Source organism: Theropithecus gelada, chromosome 4 (assembly GCF_003255815.1).
Source record: "Theropithecus gelada isolate Dixy chromosome 4, Tgel_1.0, whole genome shotgun sequence".
In the NCBI taxonomy this organism is placed as follows: domain Eukaryota; kingdom Metazoa; phylum Chordata; class Mammalia; order Primates; family Cercopithecidae; genus Theropithecus; species Theropithecus gelada.
Genome location: NC_037671.1, coordinates 555,744 through 571,109, shown reverse-complemented (window position 1 = coordinate 571,109; position 15,366 = coordinate 555,744). Strand labels below are relative to the sequence as shown.

The following is a 15,366-nucleotide window of genomic DNA, read 5'->3' as shown; positions in this document are numbered from 1 at the left end:
GGAGTCTTGCTCTGTAGCCCAGGCTGGAGTGCAGTGGCCGGATCTCAGCTCACTGCAAGCTCCGCCTCCCGGGTTCACGCCATTCTCCGGCCTCAGCCTCCCGAGTAGCTGGGACTACAGGCGCCCGCCACCTCACCCGGCTAGTTTTTTGTATTTCTTAGTAGAGACGGGGTTTCACCGTGTTAGCCAGGATGGTCTCGATCTCCTGACCTCGTGATCCACCCATCTCGGCCTCCCAAAGTGCTGGGATTACAGGCTTGAGCCACCGCGCCCGGCCGGCTTTACCTTTTCTTTTGGAACCTTCAGTACACCTGGAATTACCTATTTAAAAATCTCTCTTCCTATAGCCTGTAAGCTCCAGAGGAGACCACGGTTGTCTTGTTCATTGTTATAATCCCCTATGCTAGCACAGTATCTGACACGTGGTAGCTGTGTAGTAAATAAATACTTATTGGATGAATGAATAGAGATGGGAATGATTATTTCTGCCGGAGTTGTGAGACAGTAAAAATATTTAGGGAGTGATAGTTAAGCCAGAAAAATAATAAAATAGGATGGAGGCTACAGAGATCTTGCAGGGGAGATCAGACTGCGTTAGAATTTGTAGATAAGCATTCACGATCTCTGCTTAACTTTCTAGACAAAGTGGTGAAGAAAGGGAAGAAGGACAAGAAGATCAAAAAAACGGTGAGAAAATGAGGGTTGAGGATAAGAAATGACTATGGGTGTTTCCAGGCTAAATAAATGGCCATGTGAAGGAGGTGGGAGGTCCAAGGGAGGAGAGAAGATCTTGTCAAGAGAAGAGATAGGCTGGGCATGGTGGCTTACGCCTGTAATCCCAGCACTTAGGGAGGCAGAGGTGGGAGGATAGCTTAAGCCCAGGAGTTTGAGACCTGCACACTCCATTCTCCACTAAAAGAAAAAAAGAGCGAGACAGGAGGTAAGGTGAGGGTGGAGTGGAGGGCCAGTGGGCCCGTGTGTGGCAGAGTACAGCTTGATTGGATTGCTCTTGGAACCATGTTTACCTGTATCTTAACTCCCTTGATAGTTCTTTGAAGAGCTGGCAGTAGAAGATAAACAGGCTGGGGAAGAAGAGAAAGTACTCAAGGAAAAGGAGGAGCAGCAGCAGCAGCAGCAGCAGCAACAGCAACAGCAGGTACAAGTGCCACAGGGCCCACCAATCCCTTTGCAGCCCACGTTGCTCCACTTAGCTGATGGGGAACCTTCTGTGAGGCAGAAATACAGCAGGGGCCTGGGCTTCATTTTCTCATTCTTCTTTTGCTCTCAGCAGCAAAAAAAGAAGCGAGATACCCGAAAAGGCAGGCGGAAGAAGGATGTGGATGATGATGGGGAGGAGAAAGAGCTCATGGAGCGTCTTAAGAAGCTCTCAGTGCCAGCCAGTGATGAGGAGGATGAGGGTAAATGACCTGAGGGGGAACGGGTACCTGGAATCCATGAGTCATGGGAGTGATGCCTCATACCTTGATCTTCAAGTTGCATTAAACTGGGGGGCCAGACATTGTAATTGTTTCCTATCTCATGTTCTCCGCTTGTCATTTCAGTACCCACCCCAAAACCCCGCGGAGGGAAGAAAACCAAGGTAAGCCATCTGTGTGGTAAACGGACCCCAAGGATGCAATCTTGACCATCCTACTGACTTCTGTGGCCCTTTCATTCTCTAGGGTGGTAATGTTTTTGCAGCCCTGATTCAGGATCAGAGTGAGGAAGAGGATGAGGAAGAAAAACATCCTCCTAAGCCTGCCAAGCCAGAGAAGAATCGGATCAATAAGGTGACAGTGGTGGCTCGATCAGTCACTCTCACTCCATTTAGCACCTTCTGGCCATGGTGGAGTAATTTCCTGCTTTTAAACTAGCTCTCCTCGATCTGTCTTACTTATACTGTTAAAATCATCTTTTTAAAATACATGCCCAGGCCAGGCACAGTGGGTCACACCTGTAATCCCAGCACTTTGGGAGGCCGAGGCGGGCAAATCACGAGGTCAAGAGATCGAAACCAGCCTGACCAACATGGTGAAACCTCATCTCTATTAAAAATACAAAAATTAGCCAGTCATGGTGGTGTGCGCCTGTAATCCCAGCTACTTGGAAGGCTGAGGCAGGAGAATCACTTGAACTTGGGAGGCGGAATTTGCAGTGAGCCGAGATTGAGGCACTGCACTCCAGCCTGGGCAACAGAGCAAGACTCCATCTCAAAAAAAAAAAAGCCCTTTTTATCACTCAGACATCTTCAGTGATTCTGTTGCTTTAAGCACAGAACCTGAAACAAAGCCCCAGGTCCTTGCTCTTCTACTTGTGACTCTTCTGCGTGTGCATCTTAGTCCATGTCCATTTGCCCTCTCAAGAAAGCGTCCAGTGCTAGTGCCATCCACTCCGGTTGCGCACTTGCCTGACTTATAATCCTTAACCTTGCTGATGTTCCCTAGTTGTCTCTTCACTATCTAGTCTCAAGCTGGAGGATAGGGTTTTTCTGGGTCTCATTTTTCGTCAGCAGCACTCAGTACAGATGGTCTCCAACTTATACTTAGGCATACGGTTTTTCTACTTTATGATAGTGTGAAGGTCATACTCATTTAGGATACTCCTCAACTCATGATGGGGTTATGTCCAGATAAACCTATAGTAAGTTGGAACTATAGTTTTTTATTTATGATACTTTCAGTTTCTGGTGGGTTTATCGGGACGGGATGCAACCTGATCATAAATGGAGGAGCATCTGTATGGGTAACACAGGAGACTCTCTAGAAATGCTTATTACACAGCAAAGTAGCACAATAATTTGTACGTATGTGTTTAATGTGTATGTGTGTCTCCTCCAGGCCGTATCTGAGGAACAGCAGCCTGTGCTCAAGGGCAAAAAGGGAAAGGAAGAGAAGTCAAAAGGGAAGGCTAAGGTGAGAGAGTAACTAGCAGGAGGAGGTATTGGGGCCCAGGAATTAAAGCATTTCATCACACCTGTCTTTTCCCTATTAGCCTCAAAATAAATTCGCTGCTCTGGACAATGAAGAGGAGGATGAAGAAGAAGAAATAATAAAGGAAAAGGAGCCTCCCAAACAAGGGAAGGAGAAGGCCAGGAAGGCAGAGCAGGTGTGTGTATTTGGTGTTGGGGGGAGGTAGAATGAGGGACTAGGGCTCCAGGGTTCTTATGGGAGAGTCACGATCTGGGGATATAGTTACTATCTCAACAAACCTTTTTTCTTTTCTTTTTTTAGGGGGAGTGGTGGGGTTGTTGTTGTTTTGTTTTTGTTTTTATTTACACAGGATCTTACTCTGTCACCCAGTCTGGAGTGCAGGGGTGTGAACACGGCTCACTGAAGCCTCAACCTCCTGGGCTCAACAGATTCTCCTGCCTCAGCCTCCTGAGTAGCTGGAACTAGAAGTGTGCACCACTACCGCTGGCTAATTTTTTAATTTTTAGTATAGAGACGAGGTCTCACTATGTTGCCCAGGCTGGTCTTAAACTTCTGGGCTCAAGCAGTGCTCCTGCCTCAGCCTCCCAAAATGCTTACAGGTGTGAGCCAGTGTGCCCAGTTAGCAAACTTTTTCTATAAAGGGCTTGTAGTAAATGTTTCTGGCTTTGCAGGCCACATATAATCTCTATTACATATTCTTTTTTTTTTTTTTTTTTTTACCAACTCTTTGAAAATACAAAAACTATTTTTATAAAGTTCAGGAGCTGTGTAAAAACAAGTGTGAGGTCAGCCTTGGCCCATGGGCTGTAGTTTGCAACACCTGATCCAGTGAGGAAAGGGCCTGGAATTTGTCTCAGATGATCTGGGTCCTGGCTCTGCCTTCACTGGCTATGACCTTAAATACATCTTCCCATCCCTTTGGGTCTCACTTGTCTCCTTTGTGTGATAGAAGGAGGAATCTGGAGATCTCTAGGGTCCCCATGCCTCCGGCACTTCCTAGTTCTGTGATTCTGCTTGATTCCTCTGACTGTACACTAGAGATTCCTGATGTTTTCTTTTCTTTTTTTTTTTTTTTTTTTTGAGATGGAGTCTCACTCCGTTGCCCAGGCTGGAGTGCAGTGGCGTAATCTCGGCTTACTGCAACCTCTGCCTCCTGGGTTCAAGCAATTCTGCCTCAGCCGCCTAAGTAGCTGGGACTACAGGCACGTGCCATCATGACCGTCTAATTTTTTGTGTTTTTAGTAGAGACAGGATTTCACCATGTTAGCCAGGATGATCTCAATCTCCTGACCTTGTGATCTGCTCGTCTTGGCCTCCCAGAGTGCTGGGATTACAGACATGAGCCACCGCACCCAGCTGGCTACCTGATCTTTTCTTTGCATGTTAACAGGGAAACCACAGAAACTCATTTTATGCAAATGAAACTCTTGAAATCCATTTACTCCACCTTCAGTTACATTATATTGGGAGTTACGTTTATAGGGACATACGCATTATCACATTTCATACATATATATTCATACCATTTGTCTTGTACCATTCCTGGTAGCAGAAATTGGTAAAGGACTACAGGGAGACTAGGGGCTGGATATGAGAATGAGAGAGGATCCCAAGATATTTTAGGACTCTGAGTGAAGGAAAGAGCTGACTGCGGAACTGGGGCAGGGACAGGGTGTGGATGACATGAAATCTGAGTTCTAGAAGGAGTCCGTGGGTTTTTTTGTTTGTTCGTTTGTTTGTTTTTGATATGGAGTCTCGCTCTGTCACCCAGGCTGGAGTGCAGTGGCACAATCTCCACTCACTGCAAGCCCCACCTCCCAGGTTCACACCATTTTCCTGCCTCAGCCTCCCAAGTAGCTGGGACTACAAGTGCCCACCACCATGTCCAGCTAATTTTTTGCAATTTTTAGTACAGATGGGGTTTCACTGTGTTAGCAAGGATGGTCTTAGATCTCCTGACCTCAGGATCTGCCCGCCTTGGCCTCCCGAAGTGCTGGGATTACGGGCGTGAGCCACCGCACCCAGCCAGGGTCCCTACTTTTGACCATCCCTGGGTTCTCACAGGGTTCAGAGGAAGAAGGAGAAGGGGAAGAAGAGGAGGAGGAAGGAGGAGAGTCTAAGGCAGATGATCCCTATGCTCACCTTAGCAAAAAGGAGAAGAAAAAGCTGAAAAAACAGGTAAGACCTTGGTTCTTAGTGGTCAAAAGTAGGGGATTTTTAAACACTTCAACTAGGGGACATGCGATTGGGAATAGGAAGGACAGCTTTGGGGGCTACTCCAGGTAAAACAATCGGAGTAGGAAAATAATTGTGTTCTGTGAGCCTTATCTCGATGTCTGATGACATGGGGTGTTTCACTTTGGGGTTTTTTGTTTGTTTTTTGAGACAGGGTCTCACACTGTTCCTCAGGCTGGAGTGCAGTAACGTGATCTCTGCTTACTGCAGCCTCAACCTCCCAGGCCCAAGTGATCCTCCCACCTCAGCCTCCCGAATAGATGAGACTATGGGTGGCACCACCATGCCCGGCTAAATTTTGTATTTTTTGTAGAGACGGGATTTTGCCATGTTGCCCAGGCTGGTCTCAGACTCCTGAGCTCGAGAGATCCACCTTCCTCAGCCTCTGAGAGTGCTGGGATTACAGGCGTGAGCCAGCATGCCCAGCCAGCATGGGCTGTTTCATGGTGATGGGAAACTGATAGACCGTGGCTTCAAATGTAGTTTTTCCTTCCTTCTCAGATGGAGTATGAGCGCCAAGTGGCTTCCTTAAAAGCAGCCAATGCAGCTGAAAATGACTTCTCCGTGTCCCAGGCAGAGATGTCCTCCCGCCAAGCCATGTTAGAAAATGCATCTGACATCAAGGTAAGGTCTCAGGGGGCCCCTTCCAGTCCACTTGCCTAGGGAAGAGCCGGTTCTCTCATCTTCCCTGAGTGGCCATGGTGTGTGAATGGGTTAGTTTAGTGGGAAGAAAGATTGGAGGCATTTTCCACACCTTGGGTTCTGCCAACTTGAGCAAGAAGATAGAAAAACCAGTAGAAGTAGGGTCCACCCTCAGCAGAAAATAGTGTGGGACAGACTACACTAGCTGAGGACGCATGGGACTCCCATTACAGGCAGTGGACAGGGCAGGGACCGGCTGTGGGGAGAGGAAGGGGATTATGCTGGAGGTATCGGTTTGTCAGAGGCTTCCCTGCAGGGAGAAAGTGACCACTCCTGTCCCAAAGGGAGAATTTTCATGTGATCATCCCTTCCCTCTGCCACCTCTTTCCTGATGGCTGCAGCTGGAGAAGTTCAGCATCTCCGCTCATGGCAAGGAGCTGTTCGTCAATGCAGACCTGTACATTGTAGCCGGCCGCCGCTACGGGCTGGTGGGGCCCAATGGGTGAGAAGAGGAGGGAGCTGGAGGCCAAAAAGGGGAGGAGCCTGGAGGGATAAGAAGAGATTTCTCAGTGGTGGCCGGGTCCTAATAGCTTTTATTCCCCAGCAAGGGCAAGACCACGCTCCTCAAGCACATTGCCAACCGAGCCCTGAGCATCCCTCCCAACATTGATGTGTTGCTGTGTGAGCAGGGTGAGACCAGTGGGGAGAAAAGGGGCTTGGTGGGGTGGGCAGTTGGTAGAAAAGCCAGCCAAGAATAGAAGAAATTGTGGCCATGGAGTTGGAAGGGATGTGGAGGGAGACTGGGGACTGGGAAAGGGATGCTAACGAAAGGAGGGGAGAGTTAATGAGGAACTTGTTTTATTTGGAATGAGTACAAAAAGCTGGGCAGGGTCAGGCAAAACAGAAATGCAGTTGAAGGGAAAGAAGGATGAGACTCTTGGATCTTGAGGCTGCCTGACTGTTCTCCCTCTGCCTCCCAGAGGTGGTAGCAGATGAGACACCAGCAGTCCAGGCTGTTCTTCGAGCTGACACCAAGCGATTAAAGCTGCTGGAAGAGGAGCGGCGGCTTCAGGGACAGCTGGAACAAGGAGATGACACAGCTGCTGAGAGGCTAGAGAAGGTAGAGGAGATGGCGCAGGGGACACGGGCTAAGACTTGGGGGTTCCTGGGACCCTCAGACATGTGTCCTCTTCTCCCTCCTCCCAGGTGTATGAGGAATTGCGGGCCACTGGGGCAGCAGCTGCAGAGGCCAAAGCACGGCGAATCCTGGCTGGCCTCGGCTTTGACCCTGAAATGCAGAATCGACCCACACAGAAGTTCTCAGGGGGCTGGCGCATGCGTGTCTCCCTGGCCAGGTGGGCCATTCACCTCACTGCCCTCCCTTCCAACCTCAGACCACCAGGGCCCTTTCCCTCTATCCCTTCTCATTCTCCAAGGCAATAGGGAGTCTCAAGGCTTACCTCTCCCTCCTTACTATCTGTGTTGTGAGAGCTTAGGGTCCTTCTGTTTCTCTCTACCTGGTGATGAGTTCTCATCAACATACCCTGCAGCTGGGTGCAATGGGTGATGCCTTCATGCCTGGAAGGCAGAGGCAGGAGGATTATCTTGAACCCAGGAGTTTGAGACCAGCCTGGGCAATATAGCGAGACCCTATCTTCACAGAAAGGGAAAAAAAGCATATCCTAGCCTGGGCAACATAGGGAGACACTGTCTCTACAAAAAATTTAAAAATTAGCTGGACTTGGTGGTGCACGCTTGTGGTCACAGCTACTCTGGAGGCTGAAGTAGAAGTATCACTTGGACCTGGGAGATTGAGGCTATAGTGAGCCCTGACTGTGCCATTGCATGACAACCTGGGCAACAGGGCAAGGCCCTGTCTCAGAAAAACTTAAACCATATCCTGCCCCAGAACTTCTCTGAGGAGAGCTTGGGAAGGAGTGTTCATGGTCTTAGGCTTTATCTCCCTGAATTTTCTCTGGGGTTGTCTGAGCAAGGATCTTTCTCTCCCTGACCCTGCCCTCTGCTCCCCACCCTCTAGGGCACTGTTCATGGAGCCCACACTGCTGATGCTGGATGAGCCCACCAACCACCTGGACCTCAACGCTGTCATCTGGCTCAATAAGTGCGTTACAGCCTTGGCATCATTGGTTCCCATTCTGCACTTTCTTCCCCTTCCTGCCCTGTTTTCCTTTAGCCGTTCTCCACTGTGCCTGTGACAGCTCTATCCAGACCCTCCCTTTCCCTCCCAGCCCCCATTGTCTGGCTGCTTCCCCTGACTTCTCTCTCACTTGACCGCTGTGACACTTACACCCTGTTCTCTGAAACCCAGCTACCTCCAGGGCTGGCGGAAGACCTTGCTGATTGTCTCCCATGACCAGGGTTTCTTGGATGATGTCTGCACTGATATCATCCACCTCGATGCCCAGCGGCTCCACTACTATAGGGGCAATTACAGTAAGTAGGATTGTGTGTGGATGCAGGGAAGAGATAGAACCTTGAAAAGAGGTCTGAATGGGAGGGCCTATTTAGATAAACTGAATCCTGTCAGAATTCCAGACAGTGATGCCTACCCCGTCACCACCAACCCCTGGTTGTCCCTTTGCTGGGGAGAGGAGCAACCACTGATGCCCAGTCCCGTCTTCTGCCCCAGTGACCTTCAAAAAGATGTACCAGCAGAAGCAGAAAGAACTGCTGAAGCAGTATGAGAAGCAAGAGAAAAAGCTGAAGGAGCTGAAGGCAGGCGGGAAGTCCACCAAGCAGGCGGTGAGCACCTGAGGGACTTCTGGGCTGGGGACCACTGTTCTCTCCTGACAGTGGAGGAAGAAGGAGACTCTGGAACGCTGGCCTACATTTCGAGGACTGCTGTGCAGGACACAGATTTCTCTTTTTTCCTCTTCCTCTCCAGGAAAAACAAACGAAGGAAGCCCTGACTCGGAAGCAGCAGAAATGCCGACGGAAAAACCAGGATGAGGAATCCCAGGAGGCCCCTGAGCTCCTGAAGCGCCCTAAGGAGTACACTGTGCGCTTCACTTTTCCGGACCCCCCACCACTCAGCCCTCCTGTGCTGGGTCTGCATGGTGAGTGCCGCGGGCCTCTCCTGCTCCACAGGAAGCACCAAAAGCATGTATGTGCACCCCAAACTCTCCACCAAGGTTGAGATTGCTCCTGTTCTCCAAGGCCAGCACATCAGAAGAACTTTACAGGGACTGAAAATAATATAAATTGCTGCTTTTCCTGGCTTTCAGGTGTGACATTCGGCTACGAGGGCCAGAAACCACTCTTTAAAAACCTGGATTTTGGCATCGACATGGATTCAAGGAGTGAGTTGGCGGGGTTGGCTCAGGGATGTATAGCAGGAGCCACAGGGAGAGTCTCTGGGGACCTCTTTGACCACCTGTTTTCCATCTTGCAGTTTGCATTGTGGGCCCTAATGGTGTGGGGAAGAGTACGCTACTCCTGCTGCTGACTGGCAAGCTGACACCGGTGAGTCCTGGAGCCAAGAAGGGAGAGCATGAGAAATGTGAAGACACAGCTGCTTGCCAGAAGCTGGAATCAGGGAGCTTCTTGAGAATGTAGAGTTAAATACAGAACTCATCATAGATGATTCATTTCCCTAAGAGGAGCAGTAGAGGAGGAGAAGAGCTTAGATCAGTTCAGGGAGGAGAGCTAAGAGAATTGGGATCGAACTAGGGGGCACACCCACGTGTTTTGGTTATACAAGAAATATATGTCTTTTATAGAACAATTAAAAATTGCATAAATGGGCTGGGCACAGTGGCTCATGCCTGTAGTCCCAGCAGGGATCACTTGAGGTCAAGAGTTCCAGACCAGCCTAGCCAACGTGGTGAACCCCGTCTCTACTAAAAATACAAAAATTAGGCAGGTGATGGCACGCACCTACATCCCAGCTACTCAGGAGGCTGAGGCAGAATTGCTGGAACCTGGGAGGCGGAGGTTGCAGTGAGCTGAGATTGCACCATTGCACTGTAGTCTGGACAACAGAGCGAGACTCCATCTCCAAAAAAAAAATGGCCTGGTGTGGTGGCTCACACCTATAATCCCAACTCTTTGAGGGAGGCTGAGGCGGGCGGATCACTTGAGCTCAGGAGTTAAAAACCAGCCCAAGCCCGATGTGGTGGCTCACACCTATAATCCCAACACTGGGAATCCGAGGCGGGTGGATCACTTGAGGTGGGGAGTTCGAGACCAACATGGAGAAACCCCATCTCTACTGAAAATACAGAATTAGCCAGGTGTGGTTGCGCATGCCTGTAATCCCAGTTATTTGGGAGGCTGAGGCAGGAGAATCACTTGAACCCAGGAGGTGGAGGTTGCAGTGCACCGAGATTAGCCAGGATGGTCTCGATACCCTGACCTCATGATCTGCCTGCCTCGGCCTCCCAAAGTGCTGGGATTACAGGTGTGAGCCACCGCGCCTGGCCAAATCTACCATTTTATTTGAACTTTTGTAATATATTGCCATCTAGTGTGTTAGAAAGTTTGTAGCCATTTCTGCTCCCTCCAGCAAAGTGTTGAGAGGCCATTTTCTCACATCCAGAGATTAGATCTTTAGAAAGGTATTAGATCCTCCCCAAAACACTAAACTTGTCACCTGAGGCCCTTACGACGTACCATTCGTGAGTCTCGCTGTGTGGAGAGCAGGTGTTCTTTGGCTGTGGTTAGTCCCTCCTGCTTGTTCCTGTCGTCCTCCCTCTATTTTGCTTAACTCCCCTTTTGCCCCTTACTCTTTTACTTTGCTCACCATGCCTTTGTCATATTAGGGGAACATCCCTGTTCCTTTTCTTTTTTTCTTTTTTGAGATGGAGTCTTGTCCTGTCCTCGAGACTAGAGTGCAGTGGTGCAATCTCAGCAACTTCAACCTCCTGGGTTAAAACGATTCTTGTGCCTCAACCTCCTGAGTAGCTGGGATTACAGGCATGTCCCACTGTGCCCAGCTAATTATTGTATTTTCAGTAGAGACAGAGTTGGCCAGCCTGGTCTCGAACTCCTGACCTCAAGTGCCTCCTGACCTGCCCTCCTTGGCCTCCCAAAGTGCTGGGATTACAGGCATGAGCCACTGCACCCAGCCCTTATTCCTTTTCTTATGCATACTTGTCACTGGCCCATTTCTGGTGTTTGTCTTCCCTTCAGAAAAGCTGGTGTATGGTTGAGGTCAGGACATTGAGACCATCCTGGCTAACACGGTGAAACCCCGTCTCTACTAAAAAAAACAAAAAATTAGCCAGGCATGGTGGCAGGCGCCTGTAGTCCCAGCTACTTGGGAGGCTGAGGCAAGAGAATGGTGTGAACCCAGGAGGCGGAGGTTGCAGTGAGCCGAGATTGCGCCACTGCACTCCAGCCTGAGTGACAGAGCTAGATTCCGTCTCAAAAAAAAAAAAGTTGGTATGTGGAGCTGCAGTGCCTTTTCCCCTTACCCTCCTCTTAACTACTTTCTCTTCCCTTGCAGACCCAGGGGGAAATGAGAAAGAACCACCGGCTGGTAAGTTGGTATTGGGATTTAAGGAATGGTAATCTGATGGAGGAAGTGTGACTTTAACTGACCACCTCCCTCTCTTCTCGGGCAGAAAATTGGCTTCTTCAACCAGCAGTATGCAGAGCAGCTGCGTATGGAGGAGACGCCCACTGAGTACCTGCAGCGGGGCTTCAACCTGCCCTACCAGGATGCCCGCAAGTGCCTGGGCCGCTTCGGCCTGGAGAGTCACGCCCACACCATCCAGATCTGCAAACTCTCTGGTACCACTGCAGGGGCCGGGGAGGGCACCCTTCACCGTATCATTCATGTCTACAAACTACCTAGAGGAACCAGGAATGAGGGAGCCTCAGTTCACAAACTGGCTTATCTTGAGGGTTTGCCTTCAGACTGTGAGGTGCTAGAAGGTGTGACAGCCCTCCCCTTCCTTTGCTACAGGCGGTCAGAAAGCGCGAGTTGTGTTTGCCGAGCTGGCCTGTCGGGAGCCTGATGTCCTCATCTTGGTGAGTGAGCTGGGCTGTAGGAGAAGGGATAAGGGTAACAGTATGGAAGATGGGAGTTGCAGTGCTCAGTCATGAAATTCCTTCTCTGTAGGATGAGCCAACCAATAACCTGGACATAGAGTCTATTGATGCTCTAGGGGAGGCCATCAATGAATACAAGGGTGGTAAGTCAGCTGAGAGTATGCCCTCCTCCCTGCTCCATGGGGACCAAGCTGTAGTGTCCTTCACTGCAGCAGGTCCTAGGACTCCCTATTTCATGTTCTGATTTCCCTCTTCCTCCTTTCTTCCTGCCCTCTGTTCTTACTATCTTTCTTCAAAGCTGTGATCGTTGTGAGCCATGATGCCCGACTCATCACAGAAACCAACTGCCAGCTGTGGGTGGTGGAGGAGCAGAGTGTTAGCCAAATCGATGGTGACTTCGAAGACTACAAGCGGGAGGTGTTGGAGGCCCTGGGTGAAGTCATGGTCAGCCGGCCCCGAGAGTGAGCTTTCCTTCCCAGAAGTCTCCCGAGAGACATACTTGTGTGGCCTAGAAGTCCCCTGTGGTCTCCCCTTCTCATCTGAAGACTGCCTCTGGCCTGCAGCTGACCTGGCAACCACTCAGGCACATGAAAGTGGAGTGTGACCTTGATCCCACTCTGACTGCATCCATTTCTCTGAAAGACTTGTTTGTTCTGCTTTTCTTCATATAACTGAGCTGGCCTTATCCTTGGCATCCCCCTAAACAAACAAGAGGTGACCACCTTATTGTGAGGTTCCATCCAGCCAAGTTTATGTGGCCTATTGTCTCAAGACTGTCATCACTCAGAAGCCTGCCTCTGGTTTACCCTACAGCTTCAGGCCCAGCTGCCCCCGGTCTTTGGGTGGTGCTGTTCTTTTCTGGTGGATTAAATGCTGAGTCACTGGTACAAACAGCTGTTGAAGCTCAGAGCTGGAGGTGAGCTTCTGAGGCCTTTGCCATTATCCAACCCAAGATTTGGTGCCTGCAGCCTCTTGTCTGGTTGAGGACTTGGGGCAGGAAAGGAATGCTGCTGAACTTGAATTTCCCTTTACAAGGGGAAGAAATAAAGGAAAGGAGTTGCTGCCGACCTGTCACTGTTTGGAGATTGATGGGAGTGTTGGAACTGTTCTCAGTCTTGATTTGCTTTATTCAGTTTTCTAGCAGCTTTTAATAATCCCCTCATCCCCACTAAATGGATCTTGTTTGCAGTCTTGCTGACGGTGTTTGCTATTTGAGGATCATGGGATTCCTTTCCCCCAACCCTTCACGTGAGGAAAAAGTAGTGATTCATACCTTCCGTCTTGGAACTTGGGTCTCTTTTTTTTTTTTTTTGACAGAATCTTGTCCTTTCACTAAGGCTGGAGTGCAGTGGCACGATCTTGGCTCACTGCAGCCCCCACTTCCCAGGTTCAAGCAATTTTCCTACCTCAGCCTCCTAAGTAGCTGGGATTACAGGCACACACTACCAGGCCCAGCTAATTTTTGTGTTTTATTAAAAACACAAAAGAGACAGGGTTTTACCATGTAGGTCAGGCTGGTCTCGAACTCTTGACCTCAAGTAATTCACCTGTCTTGACCTCCCAAAGTGCTGGGATCATAGGGGTGAGCCACTGTGCCCAACTTTTTTTTTTTTTTAAGACAAGGTCTTGCTCTGTTGCCCAGGCTAGAGTGCACTGTACCCTCAGCCTCCTGGGCTCAAGCAATCCTTCCGCCTCAGCCTCCTGAGTAGCTGGGACTGCAGGCATGTGCACACTCAACTAATTTTTAAAAAAAATTTTTTAGTAGAGAGTGTCTTGCTATGTTTCTTAAGGCTGGTCCTGAACTCCTGACCTCAAGCAGTCTTCCTGCCTCGACCTCCCAAAGTGCTGGGATTATAGGCATGAGCCACCACGCCTAACCAGAATTTGGGTCTCATTGTCCAAGCTAATCTCATGAATGAGGAAGTGCTCTGCCCTGTGGTCAGGGACCAGGGTATTGATCCTCTCAAAAAGTATTAAATCGGCTGGGCACGGTGGCTCACGCCTGTAATCACAGCACTTTGGGAGGCCAAGGCAGGCGGATCACGAGGTCAGGAGTTCAAGACCAGCCTGGGCAACATAGTGAAACCCCGTCTCTACTGAAAATACAAAAATTAGCTGGGAGTGGTGGCAAGTGCCTGAATCCCAGCTACTCGGTTGCCTGAGGCAGAGAATCACTTGAACCCAGGAGACGGAGGTTGCAGTGAGCCGAGATTGCACCACTGCATTCCAGCCTGGGTGACAGAGCGAGACTCCATCTCAAAAAAAAAAAAAATTAAATCGTCCAGCCAACATGTACAGTACTGTGGGATATATAAGAAGGGAAGGGACAAGATCTGCCTTCATTAATAATCTGGTTAGAGAAGACTTAAAAGTAGGCGTGACTAGGTAATGTAATTTGATCAATTGTCTAACATGTAGTACTCTAGATTCTAAGTTGCCACATACTCAAAAGGAAACATTATCCACGGCTTGATTATTTGACAGGGTCACTTGAGGATAGACCTTGAAAAATAATGATTTGAATAATCAGGAAACAGGGAGCCATTTTTCAGAAGTAGGAAAAGAGCAGAGCTAAGGCTTGGGAGGAAGAACAAGGTAACCTGGGAGTTCATGGATGATAGCTGCTGTGGCCATTTTTCTTAAGAGTTAGACTGGGGAGATGGGTTTGGAAAGTAAAATACAGATGGTGGGTAGTGGTATTAGGTGGTGATAGGCAAGGCGTGCTATAGAAACCTGAAGGGTGAAGCCCATAACTTGTTACGGGAATGGGGTAACTGAATCCTGCACTAGCTAGGGGAGATAGGGAGGGAAAGAAAAGGGCAGATGGAAAGAGCAGATGTGGAGGTTGGGGAGAAGGGAGTGATAGGAGATGTATCCTGTTCCAGAGGGAATATGGAGAGCTGTGTGGCTAAGATTTAACTGTTTGGACATTTAATTTGGGGAAATTGTTTTCCAGCCAAGTGAATAAATAATACTGGACCTCAGGTACAAGCTTCATACAACAAGTGAAGGTTTGGTGTGGAGACAGCTGCATAGTCAGGGAACACTCTAAATTAGAAATAAGGAGACCGGGCATGGTGCCTGACGCCTGTAATCCCAGCACTTTGGGAGGCCGAGGCAGGTGGATCACGAGGTCAGGAGTTCGAGACCATCCTGACCAACGTGTTGAAACCTCATCTCCACTAAAAATACAAAAAAATTAACCGAGTGTGGTGGTGCACACCTGTAGTCCTAGCTACTCAGGAGGCTGAGGCAGGAGAATCACTTGAACCTGGGAGGCAGAGGTTGCAGTGAGCCGAGATCGCACCACTGCACTCCAGCCTAGGCAACAGAGCAAGACTCTGTCTCAAACAAAACAAAACAAAAGACATAAGGAAACATACCTCTTACGGAATTTGAGGGGGAGAAGTCAGGGTCTTGGCGGTGACCTTGGACAAGCCATTAGCCTCTTGATACCTCTTTTCTCATCTGTAAAATGAAGGTGGTAGTACCTACTTCACAGGGTTATTAGGGGATTCGATGTGTAATAATATGTAAAGTGCCT

General features: G+C 49.3%; 1 protein-coding gene across 3 annotated transcripts in view; it reads left to right on the top strand.

Annotated features, from left to right (window-relative positions):
- The window catches only part of LOC112623031 (ATP-binding cassette sub-family F member 1), a 19,572-nt gene extending 6,562 nt beyond the window's left edge, over positions 1–13,010 (top strand). Inside the window, exons 2-25 of one of the 3 annotated variants that reach the window (XM_025383188.1) lie at positions 641–687; positions 1,049–1,156; positions 1,292–1,418; positions 1,563–1,600; positions 1,683–1,790; positions 2,838–2,912; positions 2,992–3,105; positions 4,995–5,108; positions 5,667–5,789; positions 6,209–6,309; positions 6,412–6,497; positions 6,788–6,927; positions 7,014–7,162; positions 7,846–7,929; positions 8,137–8,261; positions 8,458–8,570; positions 8,713–8,884; positions 9,053–9,127; positions 9,220–9,290; positions 11,275–11,307; positions 11,393–11,561; positions 11,737–11,801; positions 11,893–11,965; positions 12,121–13,010. In XM_025383188.1, coding sequence (XP_025238973.1) covers positions 641–687; positions 1,049–1,156; positions 1,292–1,418; positions 1,563–1,600; positions 1,683–1,790; positions 2,838–2,912; positions 2,992–3,105; positions 4,995–5,108; positions 5,667–5,789; positions 6,209–6,309; positions 6,412–6,497; positions 6,788–6,927; positions 7,014–7,162; positions 7,846–7,929; positions 8,137–8,261; positions 8,458–8,570; positions 8,713–8,884; positions 9,053–9,127; positions 9,220–9,290; positions 11,275–11,307; positions 11,393–11,561; positions 11,737–11,801; positions 11,893–11,965; positions 12,121–12,287 — 2,477 coding nt within the window. In that variant the 3' untranslated portion in view covers positions 12,288–13,010. Of the gene's footprint in view, positions 1–640; positions 688–1,048; positions 1,157–1,288; positions 1,419–1,562; positions 1,601–1,682; positions 1,791–2,837; positions 2,913–2,991; positions 3,106–4,994; positions 5,109–5,666; positions 5,790–6,208; positions 6,310–6,411; positions 6,498–6,787; positions 6,928–7,013; positions 7,163–7,845; positions 7,930–8,136; positions 8,262–8,457; positions 8,571–8,712; positions 8,885–9,052; positions 9,128–9,219; positions 9,291–11,274; positions 11,308–11,392; positions 11,562–11,736; positions 11,802–11,892; positions 11,966–12,120 lie in introns of all 3 variants that reach the window. The other 2 variants (XM_025383187.1, XM_025383189.1) reach the window with 2 other exon arrangements.
- The last annotated feature ends 2,356 nt before the right edge of the window (positions 13,011–15,366 follow it).